The sequence below is a fragment of the Periplaneta americana genome, chromosome 14 (genome assembly GCF_040183065.1).
Source record: "Periplaneta americana isolate PAMFEO1 chromosome 14, P.americana_PAMFEO1_priV1, whole genome shotgun sequence".
In the NCBI taxonomy this organism is placed as follows: Eukaryota; Metazoa; Arthropoda; class Insecta; order Blattodea; family Blattidae; genus Periplaneta; species Periplaneta americana.
In genome coordinates, this window is record NC_091130.1 from 13,881,839 (window position 1) to 13,900,944 (window position 19,106).

At 36.6% G+C, this 19,106-nt stretch overlaps 3 protein-coding genes across 6 annotated transcripts in view; all 3 read left to right on the top strand.

The window, feature by feature from the left end:
- LOC138713161 (medium-chain specific acyl-CoA dehydrogenase, mitochondrial-like) overlaps positions 1–6,414 on the top strand; it is a 33,144-nt gene extending 26,730 nt beyond the window's left edge. For both annotated transcript variants that reach the window (XM_069845001.1, XM_069845002.1), the window contains exons 10-11: positions 1,495–1,665; positions 1,997–6,414. In XM_069845001.1, the coding sequence (XP_069701102.1) occupies positions 1,495–1,665; positions 1,997–2,146 (321 nt within the window). In that variant the 3' untranslated portion in view covers positions 2,147–6,414. The remainder of the gene's footprint in view (positions 1–1,494; positions 1,666–1,996) is intronic.
- The window catches only part of LOC138713166 (medium-chain specific acyl-CoA dehydrogenase, mitochondrial-like), a 632,224-nt gene that overhangs the window by 532,677 nt on the left and 80,441 nt on the right, over positions 1–19,106 (top strand). The gene's annotated exons all lie outside the window — the stretch shown is intronic.
- LOC138713165 (medium-chain specific acyl-CoA dehydrogenase, mitochondrial-like) overlaps positions 16,945–19,106 on the top strand; it is a 28,460-nt gene continuing 26,298 nt past the window's right edge. The window contains exons 1-2 of one of the 2 annotated variants that reach the window (XM_069845007.1): positions 16,945–17,504; positions 18,702–18,795. In XM_069845007.1, the coding sequence (XP_069701108.1) occupies positions 18,786–18,795 (10 nt within the window). In that variant the 5' untranslated portion in view covers positions 16,945–17,504; positions 18,702–18,785. The other variant, XM_069845006.1, reaches the window with a different exon arrangement.

The window sequence follows — 19,106 nt, forward strand, 5'->3', positions numbered from 1 at the left end:
ACAAATGAAGAAAATAATTCTAAAAACTATAGTTGAATCTATATTAACATACGGGGCAGAGGGATGGGCACTTGTTGAACGTCAGAAGTGTAAGATACAAGCGACGGAGATGGAGGGAACAAGAAGAGGTGCTAGAGTATCCAGATTGGAAAGGAGAAGAAATGAGGATGTGAGGCAAATGATGGAGATGGAAGAGTCTGTAATTGAAAGAATCGAGAAACGAACCCTTCAATGGTATGGCCACGTAAAAAGGATGAAAGAAGAAAGATGGCCAAAGATTATTCTGGAATGGTCACCTCAGGGAAGGAGGAAGCGTGCGAGACCAAGAAAAACATGGAAAGCCGGTGTCATGCAAATGTTGAAGGATCGACATATGCAGGAGGAGGATTGGCGGGTTCGAGAAGGGTGGCGGAAGGGAATTCAGGGTAACCGCTGAAGAGTGGAGAAGCCCACAAAAGTAAAAAGTAAGTAAGTTTGAGGCATTGAAGGAAACAGAAGACGGTAACAATCGAACAAATGCAATAATTTTCATTGTTGCAAGACGTCAAAAGATCTCTGAGATGCAATCCTTTTATGACTGCAGTTACTGTATTTTCTTTGTGGATGTTAAGTTTGGCCAAACCATTCAGTTTGTTTTCAGTATTTTTAGATAGAACGGCTTAATTCGATGGAGCATTAAAAAGGAATATTTGTGATACATTTAGATACAGGCAGCGTGCAAAAAAATTTCAACAATCTGTGTACACTCCGAAGTACATGTTATTTACAGTAATTTAGGGCTTCTATAGCATTATTTGGGATGTCTTTTCCTTTGAAATTATTATACGAAAAAACAATGAATGTTATTTTTAAACATTCGCTAAACTGGAGAATTCCCACCGTACCTTTGAACCGTGCCGTTACGTTTAGCACCAAATTTAAGTAAATACACAATCTCGCCAACATAAGAACACGACATTGGTGTGTGGCGTCGTTGTAGGGAGAAATTTGTTTCTTTTCTCTCTCTACCTCCTTCGTTCTGAACATTACTGAGAGATAGCACCACTGCTAGCTACAAGATATATTTGCGCAAATATATTGAAGTAGATTACGTGACTTATTAGTGACTTAGATGAGAATCTCGAGACAAAACAGTTTTGCTATATTTCTTTTTTTTTATTAAATGTTAAGCACAGGAACGCCATTTCTTAATTTTATTTAAGAAACAAGCCAAACAAACTATCTTTGCATCAAAAACGGATGCTCCCTGGACCAAATTATCGTATTTTATAATTGTTTGAATGCAACAGAAGCCAGAAGTCGTGCACTTGACTAATGCAGTGAATTATTTAAGAATATAGTCGCGAATTTTACTACCACCAGTTCGATTGTGTTTTGTTTAGCACGGCTCGGTACGGCCTGGTAACGTCGACTATCGACATTGCTCTGCCGTGGGTATTATCCAGTTGTTCCTAAGCTTGATAATTGTCTTAAAAATATCATTTTAATATGCAGGCTGTTGCATTCATGTTGGCTGACATGGCAATGAACATAGAGACTGCGAGACTTGCATGGAGAATGTCGGCCTGGCAGACGGACAATGGCATCAGAAACACTTATATGGCATCCATTGCAAAGGCACATGCAGCTGACATGGCCAACAAATGCGTGTCAGATGCTGTTCAGGTGAGAAAACAATATTGTGTAGGTTATCAATTTCAATTTCGGAAATTGTTCATTCATATTCAAAAGAAAATTAACTGAATTTCGGAAAATCTAACCTCAACATGAAGGACCTTGTACATGGTTATGACTTTCGGTGGTGTAGTGGACACTGTACTTCCTATTGTACTACAATTATCCATTACATTATATTACATCATTTATATTTAAGTAAAAAGTAAATATGAATATTCATTCTCAAATTTTCCTTAATGTATTCAAACAGTGACAATATTCGTTCATGATTACTATCTTAATTTTCTTTTTTCGTTTAATTATTTATTTTTTAATTCAGATATTTGGAGGAGCTGGTTTCAACTCTGAATATCCTGTAGAGAAGCTGATGAGAGATGCCAAGATCTACCAGATATACGAAGGAACATCGCAGATTCAGCGCCTTATCATTTCAAGACACGTGACTGATAAAGCCAAGCAGAAGGCTTAGAAATTTTGTTATTATTAATTTGTGGTCAGATAACGAAATGGATTGAATTAGTTTTTCTTCGTTTTATTTCCATTGTTGTAAGGCTAAACGTAAGCCCTTTTCAGATTTACTAATTTTGAAGGCATTCTGTTGTTTAACATATTCACAAAAAAAATACCACTATTTTAATTTACAAAAACAAAATTACCAAGGACACATTTATCTTGGCAATTAGATATTAAGAGAAGAATCTATTTTGTCGAGACCCCAGTAACTATAAGCCAGAGAAAAAATATAGTAGAATGAAATTATTATCCTTTGTTATAGTCGAATAAGATTATCACTCTTGGTTACAGACGAGTGAAATTATCACTCTTCGTTATAGTAGAATGAGATTATCGACCTTTGTTTTACCTCAATTGATGTTTTATCTATTACTAACCTCTCAAATGCCTTTGAAAACTTGCAGCCAAAACAACCAACCTATATTTCTTTTCTGGACTATAGCTACTTCTTTCAATTGGTTACCAGTCCACTTATATAACAATGGAAATAATTGAAAAGCTTCCTCTCAGCCTTCTTTTCCGTCTTCATGACAGGACCCATGTGTTCAGGCGTGAGTTCGAATCCCACTTAAGCTGATTACTGATTGAATTCTTTCCGAGGTTTTTACGAACTATAAGGCAAATTCATCTGACCAAATACCATTTTACTAGCACTAAATCCATAAACGGTATATAACCTCAATTTTGATCAGCATCGTTAAATAACCAACTAAAAAAACTCCTTTTTCGACAGCAAGGTCTAAGGTTTAATGTATCTATTTCGCACTCAGGGTTTATATCTAATATCCAATTACTTAGACATAAAATAACATTTTACTGCAATTTTGAAGTTGCGATTTCTCTAAAAAATCAAAAGACTTTATTATGCAAGTATTACTTAATAATTATAAGAGATATAACGTTGCTCAATAAGTACAGTACAATTATAAGGGTTGTTATTCTTTCTTATTGAGAAATGTAACAAGATGTACATTTCTTGGTACACCATTAGGTACACTTCTTTATATGCCAGGCCCTTACTTACACATGGACTCAGGCCCAGGGCAGCAAATTCATAGGAGCGGGAACATTTTTAGAAAAAAAAAATCAAGCTGAAAGTAAATGCTCGTCATTTTTCTATTTTTCAGATACCTGCTTTGGATAGAATCATATGTTAAATTGTTGTTACATATACTTCCTTTACAGTTTGACTCCTAAATGTCTAAAATTTGCGTAAGTTAGTTGGTGTGGGGAGCAGAATTTTTTCGAGCCCATGGGCATAGCACTACCTAAAACGGGACTGTTGTATGCAGAAGTTATTCAGTTCTGTTATGTTTATTATTTTTCATAAACTGGATCCGTACACTACTTTTTGACATCACATTTTCCAGTGACACCTCATGAAGATTAGTCAAGAAAAGTTATGAGAACTCAAAATGTACAGATACGGAGTGTCAATTTTATTGATGTATTTATGATATCATTGGAAGCAAGTGTGTATGGAAACGCAATAGAAATAACTTATCGTCCCTTGGTTGGGATAAAAAGTACACTATCTACCAAAAAGTAATTTGCCACTGCTTTTGCTCCTTTAGAACCTCGTGGTACCACCTCTTGTTGCTATAAAAGCAGCCACCCTGTCAAGCATGCTCTCCACTAGTTTATGTAGGATATCCACTGGAATGCGTCGCCATTCCTCTTGCAACATGGCACTCAGTTGGACAATGGAAGTTGGCCGCATGTTTCGGCGACTACTACGCAGTGGTATGCAGACAATAATGTTCACCGATTGGACTGGCCTACACGGAGTCCTGATCTCAATCCCATTGAACACCTTTGGGATGAATTGGACCGGCACAGCGATTGAGGTCTCGGGAGATGCGGCCAACTTCCATTATCCAACTGAGTGCCATGTTGGAAGAGGAATGGCGACGCATTCCAGTGGATATCCTACACAAACTAGTGGAGAGCATGCATGACAGGGTGGCTGCTGTTACAGCAACAAGAGGTGGTACCACGAGGTTTTAAAAGGGAAAAAACAGTGCCCAATTACTTTTGTGCAAGATCGTGCGTATTTGCTTGCTTTCCGCACAAAACCAATACGCAGTAAGTGTGAAATACCACATTCAGTATTCCCAACGTAACACACACAACAATTTCCCTCTTCTTACCGCTTAAGAGACATATTCATTTTACTGCTTTAGGCTTTTTTTAGAGACGTTTAACACAGTAATAATTATAAATTGGAAACTTACCACTGCAATTTCACCTAAATTGCACTGTTAATTATTGTCTTTAAATATTTGCAAAAATTAAGTAAACTCTACTACTCCACTAAAGTTATTGCATTCGTGATGCAAGTAACATTAAGGAAGCCGTGAAAAAATCAACAAGATTCCAGATGCCGATTATTACTGCAATATGTTATATAAATAATATTGTTAAAATATTAAAATGAAAAATAAATCATTACATAACCTTACCGTTTGTTTTAAGTTCGCATTTATAGACTGGGGGGAAAAAAAAGACAGACGTATGTCACGGCCTGCTGCAATATAGTAAACACAGAAAACATTTTATAGCAACAATGTTGAAGAGAGATATTTTTGTTTTCCAAATTTGCCGTCATTGAACAGAAACCAAGATGGAGATTTCATTGCAACTAATTAGAAATTCGTCTTTCAGGTATGAAATAAACGATCTTCGCACAAAATAATGTACGATACACGAGCGGTATGTTTGTTTTCGTGTTCTCGGAAATTAAAAAAGCTCAACTACGTTTCGCTTTTTCAATCTTTTCCTCGAACATGAAAACATCAACATACCGCTCTTGTAACACATATTACTATTTGGTAGATAGTGTATAAGGAAAGGGAGGAACGTTTCTTGCAGTTGTGTAAGGTGGGGGAGATACCCTGAATTTCACTTTACATGTAAGGCATAATTAAAGTGATTTTTGAATGCACAAAATTGTAAAGCACATGAAATACTATTGGATATTTTAGTTCAATCGCAATTTGTTCAAAAGTGGACAAATTGAGTTTTGGTTAGTTTCTCTTCCCCCCCCTCCCTCCCTCCATCCCTCTTCCTTCCTCCTCCCCCACATAAACATACACACAAAGCAGATAGGTATGTATATACAGGGTGTTTCAAAAATACGGGGCATAATTTCAGGTATGTATTTCCCACATGTAGACAATCAAAATAGTTCATTACAACATGTGTCCGGAAATGCTTCATTTCCGAGTTATGGCCTTCACAACATTGAAATTCACCGGAACGTTTTTCTTTCCGCAGGTCGTTGTCATTACAGAAGATGTTCAAAATGTCCACCTCCTGCTTGAATACAGACCTCGATGTCTCATTGACCTGCGAACATGATCCCAAACTCTGCTGGTGACAGGGCCTGTACACGTTGCAAATGATAAGGATACAATTGATACTCTTTCAACAGTCTCCAGACAGTCGTATGAGGAACATTGACTTGCAACGCTACCCTTCGTGTGCTGATAGAAGGAGTCATGTTCACAGCCTCCAGAATCTCCTGCTGTACTTCTGGAGTTGTAGATCTCAGTCGTCCCCTTCCCAAACCAGGAGAGTTAAATTTTCCATACTCGCACAGACGGTAATGGAGACGTACAAATGTCTTCCGATCTGGACATTGTCGCTGTGGGTACCTCTCCTGGTACAAACGACGAGCCAGCGCAGCATTGCCGTCCGCCTTACCGTACATGAAGTGTATCTCTGCCAGATCTTGATTTGAATACATGTCGCACAGTCTAACGCCTACACAACACTGAATGTAACCTTCGCCTCGGAATGAACTGTCAGAGTGCCCTCTTAATGTCTCCTTTGATGGCATCGACCTGCGGAAAGAAAAACGTTCCGGTGAATTTCAATGTTGTGAAGGCCATAACTCGGAAATAAAGCATTTCCGGACACATGTTGTAATGAACTATTTTGATTGTCTACATGTGGGAAATACATACCAGAAATTATGCCCCGTATTTTTGAAACAGCCTGTATGTATCAACTGTTACATATTATTTTTTATAACTTAAATATATTCATATTGCATATCTATGTATACATATATATTTCCTTGACAAGTCTGTCAAATTCATGCAATATATTTTGTACAAAGTATATTATTTACATCAAGGATTTTCTGTGGTATTTTGTGGTACAGAGATTTTTGAAATTGTAAAATGTTTTATATTTTATTAATTTTTTTTTTAAATTCAACTGCTATTACTTATGTTTATTGTGGTTAATTTGTCCTGTAAATAGCTCGGAATGGAGTAATGAATATTCTGTTTTCATCCAGTAGTTTCTTTGTAAAAAAAAAAAATCAATGTGTAAACGAATTTTTGCTGTGGTCACTTGAGAAAAGAGATGTCTTACAAAGAAACATTATACCAGCTGCAGTATGACAAGGTATAGATAAGGAAAAATGCATTAATCGGGGCGGCTTTTGGGGTAGTGCCAGTGTGCCATGACACCACCAATGAAAGAAACAAAAATAATATCCTAGAAACCAGTTGTAATAGTTATACATTTTATTCATATTTCATTTGAATGAGCGCGCGCACATATCCGGACGCACTCTTGCAGCGTTTTTCCGAACGTTGGAGCCACTTCGCTGAGGCACTACCTGCGTCCATATAACACTGTACAAAAGGCTACTGCTTCTAGTTTATATGCGTTTCTTATGGCAGACTTTGAGCCGAATTCAATTTGACTCAGTAGTTAATATTCAGCCCGCTAGAGCACAGTAATGCAGAAATTTCGCTAGATGGCAGGGTTGTTGGAGACGTTATTTGTCTATGAGTTAGAGTTCCGCGCCAAATGTTAATGTAATGTTGCCAATTCAAAACTAATGCACATAACTTGGATTTGAATGTGTAAATTATTATTCATTTAGCTATATTGAACGCAGAGATAGTCATGGTTCTTTTTAGAAAGATAAATATTTTTTCATATCATGTAAAACTGTTTGTTAATGTTGTGTAATATTTGTTTTATTTTACGGCAACTAAATATCGCTACACTGTTGCTATAGTATTGATGCTTTTGTTAACGATACATGAGATCTGTGCAGGACATGAACATGTGTTATTCAGACTGCTGCCTTGGATTCATCGGCCTGTTAAATAAAGTTCAAACGTGTTTGTTTATTATCTATGCCATTGTTTATCTCGTGTGTTTTTGCCAGTAATTTTACTAGTTATAAAAGTTATTTGTATTTGACTAACAATACTGTGAAAGTTTTGCATTATCTGTATCTGTAAATTTCGTTATTAGTTTCGGAAATGTTATTATAACTGTTACTAGGTACATTAGGCCGTGTCTCAAAGCTACATTTTCAGCTGAAGTGAACTAGATTGTTAACTAAATAGCCGGATGTAACGTCAGAAGTTATGATCCAAAGTTACATAGTGCATAGCAATCAAGTCCGTAGTAGCTAGTAAACTAAAATGCTTGCTCGATTATTGACTTGTTCACTAAACAAACATGGATACCTCATCAGCAATTGGGGTTATGAAATCTGAAAATGCTTTGGAAGTGAAATAATGTAAATATAATGTAGAATAACACGTTAACTTTGAACACTGACATTGTTAGTACCTCCTGTACATGTTTTAAATATTTTTGTAATATATTATGCCCTCATCTTTTCCACATAATTCGTAATGATACTGCATTAGGACAATGCCTTCTTAATTCAGTGCTGCACCGTGATGTCAAGGTTTTTAGAAAAATAGTCTACGAAGAAGGCCATGTTTCAAGAATACATTTCCAAAGCTCCCTAGTGTGTAGTTTACAAGTCATCTAGTTGCTAGTCACTAGTGTGTAGTATGGACTTGAGCTTTGAGACACGGCCTAACTGTACACCTGGTAAAATAGCTGGTTTAATTAATGTGTTTTATTTAATATAATGCAAACGTGAACTGCGATTATTAATTTCACTAGGGTAATTTGCGTACAACGTTTTTCATTTTTGGCACCACCACCAGAATGCCTCACCGGCCGCCACTGGCATTAATAATTAATTAGTGTAACACTTCACGTAAATGATCGGTTATTCGAAAAATCAGTTATCCGAACAACCCCCGTCCCCAATTGTTTCGGATTATCAATGCTCTACTGTATGCTTCAAGTAGTGTTCAAACAATTGTTTGTTAGGCATTTCTTTTTTCCAGCAGTTGCCTATAATGCTCTTTCTTCTCAGTAGAGGGGAGCACACTCAGCCAGTTGCAGTATTGCTCTGATAGTGGCTGGCCTGTTACCGAAGTCGAGAAGATGACATATGAATTTATGTTATGAAGGAATGAGAAGAAATCGTGTTGTGGCTTTCGTAATTGGTAGGCTACTATTCCAGCATTCACTTGGAGAGACTTAGAATAGCCAGCCCCTGAGATCGAACTATAGATCCCCCAAATACAAGGCAGCAGATGTGTCAACCACTGCATCACCGTGTTCGGTAAGTGTTCATATTAAAAATATTAGATAATCTCAAAAGTTTTTCCTATAACTGTGTTTTGGTCAATTCATGTAGATCTAATTGTCACTGTTTAGATGCAATCCCAAATGGTGAAGGTAGTTACAAATTGTGGTTTTTAGAAATACTAAAACTTTCTAACAATTCACTTCTACTAGCGAATGGCTGCTCTTCCAGTTTAGCTGGTGTAACCTCGTTTTCTAGAATTCTTTCCAATCGCGTTCTTCCAATATTAAGTCACAGTTTGATGCTGTTATGTACTGACCATCCCTTCACCTTCCAGTTCACATATTTGGTTAGCTGCTGATTTTGCAAGGCCAAAGTGACAGCTTACCGATGCTACCAAATCTACTCCAGGGACATAACGGAGTTTTCTGTCTATGTTTTCACGCGTGAACAATGTAAAGAGTAAACAATATGCGGCACGTGTGGTCCACGAAAACACTCACATCTTCGTCTGACTTTTCCCTTTCGCACGAATAACTTTTTTTTTTTTGGCCTAGCCAAAAGTGCCGTTGTTTTGGTATTGCCAGTTATTTGGGTGCCGGATACTAGGGATTTTACTGTATATTTTTCAGGTGCTGGCACCAACATTTTTACTTGAGGAAAGAGCGCATTCAATCGGACAGAATTTAGTCAAGCTTAGTAACCTTCCTTGTGTCCCATATAACTTAAATTAACATACCTCTTTCATTTTCAGATATCGTAATAATAATAATAATAATAATAATAATAATACGTACTTGCTTACTTACAAATGGCTTTCAAGGAACCCGAAGGTTCATTGTCGCCCTCACGTAAGCCCGCCATCGGTCCCTATCCTGTGCAAGATTAATCTAGTCTCTATCATCATATCCCACCTCCCTCAAATCCATTTTAATATTATCTTCCCATCTACATCTCGGCCTCCCTAAAGGTCTTTTTCCCTCCGGTCTCCCAACTAACACTATATGCATTTCTGGATCCGCCCATACGTGCTATAATAATAATAATAATAATAATAATAATAATAATAATAATAATAATAATAATAATAGGCCTAATAATAATATTATCATTATTATTTTTACTACTACTACTACTACTACTACTACTACTGCTGCTGCTAAGTAGTGTAGGTAGTTGATTTGTTTTAGAAATATACGATTAAAAATGGAATGGTACCTGTACAGGTTAATGTTTAGGTGTTACTGTTGAAGAAAGAGTGATGGAACGGAGAAAAATTCTCTCCGGCGCCGGGATTTGAACCCGGGTTTTCAGCTCTAAGTGCTGATGCTTTATCCACTTTCATCGTATGATGACGCAGAATATCTGCATGGAAATATCATATGTGCTTCGGTACATTAAAATAATATGTATGATATGCGTAAATCACTTCGTGATTTAAGACGGCGCTTATTCCGTCGGATCCCGGCCAACTAGTCACTCATTACGAGTGCACCTCAGCACATGTGTGGACTTCGGTCCTAGGTTCATAGATATCTATGACGTAGTGCAGAGGGCGGCCACTAGAGGGAACCCAAGAGTTGGAACTTAAAACTGAGATGATTCTTCCGATGCCGGGGTGGAATCCGGTGTGGCTTAGTGGATAAAGCGTCAGCACGTAGAGCTGAAAACCCGGGTTCAAATCCCGGCACCGGAGAGAATTTTTCTCCGTTCCATCACTCTTTTTTCGTATGATGACGCAGAATATCTGCATGGAAATATCATATGTACTTCGGTACATTATAATAATATATATATTACTGTTGAAACTCAAACTCGTGCTATGTTTAATAATAATAATAATAATAATAATAATAATAATAATAATAATAATAATAATAATTTGTGTAACGTGCTCCCTCCAACCTTCAGGTCAAGTGAAAAAAACGTTATTGCAACATTGAGAGTAATTAATAGCAAATACTGTAAGTCATTGCAATAACGATAATTGATAACTATGATTGTCTCATAATATGAATGTTTATTTTACTCATTAATTTACAAGTCATGACAGACGGCAAAATATGTCCCAGAGTGGAGTAAGATTAGCAAAAAAAGAAAAGAAAAAAGAATAATTTAAAAAAACTGAGCTACGAACAAATTACTGGAGTGGAAATGGTGACAGAACCCCAGAAATGGGCCTGCCTGTATAACATATTATGCCTTCATTTACGTACCGCACTTTTGCATGAATATGCTTTACAGAAATACTGTATATTTTTCTTTCGTTACAGCAACTAAAACAATGCGTTAATGTATGTGTTAAGTAGGCCTACTGTGCATTTAGATTATTATCTTTTGACGAGGACTTTAAAATTATGTAGGACTGAGAAAAAGACAAGTTGTCAAACGTCATACGATTTTCAAATAAAAACAAAATGTATATTCATTGCGTGAAGGAAAGTAGAAGTACGTAATTAGCACTTTTTTCCATGGTCAAAGCTACAAAAAAAAATAATAATAATTATGTCTGTAGCTACAGTACATAGTCACGATGAGAATCATAACAGAAAGGCCAAGAGGTGTAAGTGGACTTTGAGATTATAAACTGGTGCAAACATCGGCGTTTGATGTACAATGACGCATCGAAATTTGTAATGAGTTTTGCGTCTCCTTCATATTGTAAGTGATGTGGTATGTACCATGCATGGTTACGCTTTGGTTATCTTCACCATAACCAAGGAAGCAAATTAACATGTAATTTTTGCTCTGAGTACCCAGCATCTCTGGAGAGAGAACTAAGGAAGAGACTAATGAAACGCTTTGTGTGGAGTGTGGTATTGTATGGGGGGCAGAAACATGGACATTATGACGAAGTAAAGAGAAGCAACTAAAAGAAATTGGAATGTGGATATGGAGAAGAATTGAGCATGTGAAATGGAGAGACAGAATAAGAAACGAAGCTGTGTTGAAAAGAGTGGGTGAAGAAAGAATGATGCTGAAACTGATCATGAAGATAAAAAGGAATTCGTTGGGTCACTGGCTGAGAAGAAACTGCCTACTGAAAGATGCACTGGAAAGAATGGTGAACGGAAGAAAAGTTCGGTGCAGAAGAAGATATCAGATGATAGACGACATTAATATATATAGATCATAAGTGGAAACTGAGAGGAAGACAGAAAATAGGATAGATTGGAGAATGCTGGGTTTGCAGCGAAAGACCTGCTATTGGGCAGAACACTATGTATGTCACAACAGTAATTGCAATACAAGTGTGGGAAGGACTTCATTGCAAAACGAGTATGAAATTTGGAGCATGAGCGCAAGCGAATGTCCAATCGTATGAGTTTTGCAATGGCTCTTCCCACAAGTGTGTTATTCACGATATTTTTCTACGAAAATATTATAATTAAAAGTAATTAATTAATTACAATTTAAAATAATTTTATAATCGTTAAAACGTGTTTTCATCTACGACATAAGGTTTGTTGCCATAGTAGGAATTCATTTGTTTTAATATAAACAGCTTTTTCAGTTTGGACGACATTTTATATGCTTAATGTTTCAATATTTAAGACGTTCTGAACGATGGATTTTAAAGACGAGAAGGAAGACGAGTTTAGGCACACCACCAGACATTTTTCTACGAAAATATTATAATTAAAAGTAATTAATTAATTACAATTTAAAATAATTTTATAATCGTTAAAACGCGTTTTCATCTACGACATAAGGTTTGTTGCCATAGTAGGAATTCATTTGTTTTAATATAAACAGCTTTTTCAGTTTGGACGACATTTTATATGCTTAATGTTTCAATATTTAAGACGTTCTGAACGATGGATTTTAAAGACGAGAAATAAGACGAGTTTAGGCACATCACCAGACATGGTTGGTGATTAAGGGAAGGCATAGGTGAAATTACTAAATCTTACAGTTTTCATTTTTTTTCTCAAAGACCAAGGACACCAGAATAAAATTATGTGACACGTTTCCTTATTAAGATGAAATAAAAGGCAGGCATTTTTTTCAACGTGATTTTCTTTAATTTTCGATGTGTTAATTAACATATAAATGGTTCCACACGTCGAAAATTAAAGAAAATCACGTTGAAAAAAATTCCTGCCATTTATTTCATCTTAATAAGGAAACGTGTCACGTAATTTTATTCTAGTGTCCTTGGTCTTTGAGAAAAAAAATGAAAACTGTAAGATTCAGCAATTTCACCTATTCCTTCCCTTAATCTATTCTAATTCTCAGTACTTCATATAAATGTGAAACGTTTCATATTTCAATTAGGAGAGAAAACTGTAGTGTGCGGAAAAAAAAAATCGTACTTCCAATGTCAGTTCTGTTGCCAGGAAACCCATCATTCCGCACTTTCGTAGAAAAAGAAGGAACACTGAACTGTTAGGTCTGCTGATAAGAAATGTTCCATAACATGTTGACACTGATAAAGAAAACAGATAAAAGTGACCCTCGACTGTGTGATAAAATAAACAGTTATCTACCGTAAAAGCTTGTCCTCTGACAGCTGTTCTAATAATAATGTATTGATCTCAACAATGAACGAGAAGCAGATAAATTAATTCTCCTTCCCATAGGCGGAGATACGGGGTGTATAGGGGACAGTGTCTCACCAAGTCAGAGTGACATAGTCTACAGTACACTGTCTCTCTCTAGCAGTATGTAAGAAGAAAGCATAACTGCATATTAATATGAAATCAATATTTACGTAAACGTTATGTTACGTTTCTAGGTATAGGCATTCATTATGCGATATATCTTTTTATAGACTATAGTCCCGTCGCTCTAATTTCCGGTAGCCAATCACGTTGCAGGTCGGCTACATTTAAACGTGTGCGTCTTGTGATTCGCTGATGAAGATGTTAAGCATTTCCTAAGGCTCGATAAATACTTAATATAATCGCCCGCCATTTTGGCTCTTTCGTTGGCGTTCGCAGATAGCACACCAGACGTTATTTGCCGCTCAATTATTTGCTGAATTACAGTGCGTTTGATTTATTATCATAGGAGCTACGACATGATAATGTTTAGCGGTGTGGCAAATAGATCCCACGTCTGGTAGCTCAGCAACGAAAGAACAAAAATGGCGAACGATACTACCTACCTAGACTTCATAGAGTCTTGACATCCTAAGACGTAAGCAAAGAGGAGGAATCACGCCGGGAATAACAGCGTCGCGACTATAGTATTCGTCAGGAATGGGGATCCTAAAGAAAATTGGCATGGATTGGAAAGAGAGGAGGTTGTTCAGTAACCTTTATATGAAACAACGAGTCAAAGTCAAAATTTTTTCATTCATTCCTAGTGTTCTGTCCAAGGACAGGTCTTTCACTGCAAACCCAGCATTCTCCAATCTTTTATATTTTCTGCCTTCCTCTTTGTCTTCTCTTGTGAGCCTATCTTAATGTCGTCTATCATCTGATATCTTCTTCTGCCTCGAATTCTTCTCCCGTTCACCATTCCTTCCAGTGCATCCTTCAGAAGGCAGTTTCTTCTCAACCAGTGACCCAGCCAATTCCTTGTCCTCTTTCTGATTAGTTTCAGCATCATTCTTTCTTCACTCACTCTTTCCAACACAGCTTCGTTTCTTATTCTGTCTGTTCACTTCACACACTCCACCCTTCTCCATATCCACATTTCAAGTGCTTCTATTCGCTTCTCTTCACTTCGCCGTAATGTCCATGTTTCTGATCCCATACAATGCTACACTCCACACAAAGCACTTCACTAGTCTCTTCCTTAGTTCTTTCTCCAGAGGTCCGCAGAAGATGCTCCTTTTTCTATTAAAAGCTTCCTTTACCATTGCTATTCTCCTTTTGACTTCTTGGCAGCAGCTCATGCTACTGCTTATAGTACATCCCAAGCATTTGATGCTGTCCACTTGCTCTACTGCTTCATTTAGAATTCGCAAGTTTACCTTCTTCACTTTTCTTCCTATGACCATGGTTTTCGTCTTGTTGGCATTTATCTTCATCCCATACTGCTCACAGCTGTCATTTAGCTCCAGTAGCATATCCCTTAGTATCATCTCCTCTTCTGCTAACAACGCCATATCATCAGCAAATCTTGTGCACTTTATTCTTCTTCCTCCTGCTGTCACTCTTCCCATGTTCTGAAAACAGTTCTTTACTAAATCCTCCAAGTAGATGTTGAACAGGGTAGGTGATAAAGGACATCCTTGTCGTACTCCTCTCCCTATTTCACATTAAGAAAAGGTAAAGAAACAGCATTATTCTGTGCGTACATTGTTGCCAAAATCGCATAAAAATAGCCCGAAGTATTTTGAAACACCTGTATATGGAATAGGCCTACTGGTACCGTACATTTTGGGCCCTGAAGAAAAACTAAAAATGTATGTGAATTGATGAGAACGTTTTAGCTGATTCATACAGAAACTCATACTCAATTTAATAAAACTGGACCACACCTATGGGGTAATGGTTAGCGCGTCTAGCCGTGAAACCAGGTGGCCCGGGTTCGATTCCCGGTCGGGGCATGTTACTGGTTGAGGTTTTTTCCGGGGTTTTCCCTGAACCCAATATGAGCAAATGCCGGGTAACTTTCGGTGCTGGACCACGGACTCATTTCACCGGCATTATCATCTTCATCTCATTCAGACGCTAAATAACCTAAAATGTTGATAAAGTGTCGTAAAATAACATACTAAAAAATAAAACTGGACTATAAACGTACTGTAAATGGGTTAAAAATAAACGGGAACCAGTCTGTCTATGGTACATAATCTGTTTTAAACTTTAACACTTTTAACAATTCGACTATACAGGGTGTATCTTTGTATGTGTCCATAAATGTGAGTGCGTATTCCTGACACAAAACCATAACAAAAAGTCCATATGAACATAGGTCCGCAAATCCTTCGTTAGGGAGTTATGGGTTTATTGGTAATGGTACATGTGATACATTTAACAATATACGTTTACAAAAATTGCTCAAAGTGACCTCCTCCTGCTTCGGCGTTCCATGCTTTGCCGTACTCTAAGCAAATGTCCTGTGATGTTACGGATTTGATCAAATCGAGTTTGGATACACATAACCGTCATTTCTCTCACTGAATACATCTTGTGATGTGATGAATGTTACTGTGAATAACACAAAACAGAACAAAAGGCAATCAGACAAAACAAAACAAATGTCATGACCAACTGTAATGAAGAAAGTGTGAAAAATGCAAGTTTGAGGTGAATTACATAATCAGGGGTCATTACAGGAAATTCCTTTCGTAACTCCCTAACGAAGGGTTTGCGGACTCATGTTCATGTGAACTTTTTGTTATGTTTTCGTATCAGGAATACGCCCTCGCATTTATGGACACATATATAGATACATCCTGTATAGTTTTAGATTTTAAAGAAGTGTTAACGTGAACTAGAGCAGTTCAAAATAAACTTGTTATATTAAATAAAATAAATATGGGGTACAATATAGGCTGTCTGGCTATCTAATGATTAGCTAAAATACATGTGCGCCCAAAGGATACACGCATTGTACGTCATGATACTTTAAAGTTAAAACTAAATAATTATGTAATATTTAAGTTTATAGTATTAAGGCTCATTCACAATGAAAATTGAACATAACATAAGCGTTAACTTAAGAATATAAACGTTACAGTAAAATCAAGAAGTCATACAATCATTCACGATGGGAACATAAACATAACCGCAAACATACTTGGTAACCATGGAAACATAACAACGACGCCATTTCCTCATATTCTGTCGTATACTTCAGCGCTCCACGATTGTGTTCTGTTTGCAAATCACGTAAGCATAAGCATGAAAGTTTGGAGTTTGCAAACTTTCATGTTAACGTCTTATGGTAATGTTTATGTCAATGCTTATGTGAATCATTGTGAATGATCCCATTTGGTAGCCTGGGCGCAAACTTCTGTGTTTATGTTACGGTTATGTTTAATTTTCATTGTGAATGGGTTAATTCATTATCCCCTTCCTCCCGAAGCATTTCCTGAATTTATTACTAATATGACTACCGTCAGTATTTGTTTTCAATTGCTCGTTCTATATAGAATATTTAGACGACATATTACAGAGCTGTTAAAGCAAAGCTGCACGGAAAAAGTGCGGACGTCTGGCGGTCCACTGCTAGCGCGGTGACGGGCGAGTTTGCATCCGTGTCTCCGGTACTTGTGCATACGAAGCAGTCTGGCATGTACGCATTGTCCACTGCGCCGCTTACGTTATCTACGCAGTTGTTGTAGAATATCATTCACGCCATTTACACGTATACGTCAGGTGTATAAACGTTAATATATACAGTTGAGTGATTATTGTGTGTTGAGGTACAATGCCAAACAACAAATATTCATTACGTGAGCGTGTGTTTATGTACAATGCGTACATAAGAAGCAAAAAATCCTGTGCGAATACACGACGCAAATTTAGAAGAAAGTTTCCAAACAGACCAGTGCCTACTGTGAATACACTTCGAAACCTCGCTAAGCGATTGAAAGAAACAGGCTCATTACAAAATCGAAAACCAAACGCAAAACGTTTTGTTCTTACAGAGGAAAAGTTGGATGAAATTGGTGAAAGGTTAGAACATACCCCGCAGAAATCCCTAAAACGTTTAGCACAGGAAACTGGAGTATCTGTGTCCTCTGCCAGAAATGCAACAAAATTATTGAAACTAGGGGGCACTAAAAAGTAGGATGGATAGGAGAAATCCCCATTCTCTAGAGGAAGTAAAGGACTATACACGTGAAGAAATCGAGGCTATCAGTGCTGTGGAACTTCAGAACGTTATTTATTCCTTCATCAGACGATGCCAGTTGTGTGTGCATTGATTCTGAGAATGGTATAACATTTTCTATCTGAGGGACAAGTTTCACGCGACATGCGCAGTAAGTATAGGCTATTATATAACACTGTGAGTCGTATGTGAAGTCAGCTGTTTGGGAAGAAGAATTCGTCCGTAAATAAAGCGAAGTGACAGTGTCTAAGACCGATATTATTTTATGTAATAAACTGAAGTGTTAGTAGTATTCGTAAACTTCATCACCTAATAAGTCAGTGTAATGTTTTGAATCTCATAATAACTTAAGTGATCTATATAAACTACACTGAAATTTCTATTTAAAAATGACATTAACTTCACAGGTAATTTCACTGACTGAAATGGAAGTTTATTAAATATAATTAGCATAGTTTTTTTTATTGTTTGCCAGAGATATAGGCCTATTTACACTAATCCAAAACATCTTATTAAATATTGAACAAGTTCTGAATTATAACCTAAAATAAGAACTTTCCCCGATACTTATTCATAATAAGGTGAAACGAGCAACGTATCTTGTATTTTTGGTCCAGGGAAAATACTTCGTTTAACCATGGTATATATGCAACGACATCTCCTAGCAAATTACCATTCTACCTAACCTTATCAGTTATCAATCACTGACAGTGAGTCTACTTTTCACAAATCTCATCAATTCCCTAATCTTACAATTTTATTAGACACTGAAGCTGTTCTTCACAAATCTATCACATCAAACCCTATTTTTCAGTACTGAAAATGGGACTGTTTGTTACTAAGCTATCTCCTCATCGAACCCAACCTAACCTCGTCATTGACAGTAGGGCTACTTGTCAATAAGGGTGAGGAGAAAGGAGGGGGTAAAGAAAGAAACCAAAAATTTATTAACTGCACAGGTGAATGCCAGACCCATTATCCTTCTGTTTGTTGTAGGATTGTTAATAAGAATTTTATTTGTAAACGGATCCTGTTTATAACGCTACGGTACCTATTTCAGTTTCAGATTGAACAAGATGATTTACTGAAATCGAACTTAATGCAGGCAACTTTTAGCTGCAGTTTAAACGTTCTGAAATATACTTCTAATAAGACAATGACAGGTTACATTAATTTAAATACCATTTCGTAAGGCCTGTTATGCTCATACTGGTTTAAAAACACGAATTGTTCATTAGACGTGACTTTTTTTTTTTTTCACGTTTTCATATGAGATAGCCTAGCCTTTTTTTTTTTTTATCGAGAGTAATATCACAGGTAATATTATTTGTACCGTATTATGTTACAGTTCATTAAAAGGGGCCTTCGTCCTAGTTTACGTGCATTTACAAGTGTATCTCATCTTGAAGCGACTGAAGGAAGACAAAATGGAATGTGGTTTGGTGAGTATTAATATAAGACACATTGTAAGAATCCGAAAAATAATTTCTTTTTCTCTATCCATCAAATTTATCATACAGAAGGAGTAATACCGAAAATTTATTTGTATAAACAAACAAACAGACAAATGTTTAAATAAATAAATATTTAAATTTTAAAATGTTTAAATAAATAAAGTATATCGAAATGATAGCCGTCCAAATCTTGGATTTAAAATATCGGCATCTTAATCAATTCAAATTAATAAAAAAGAAAATGTAAATTAATGTTAGAAAAATATGTAATGCAATTTTAAGAAAATAATATTCTGTGA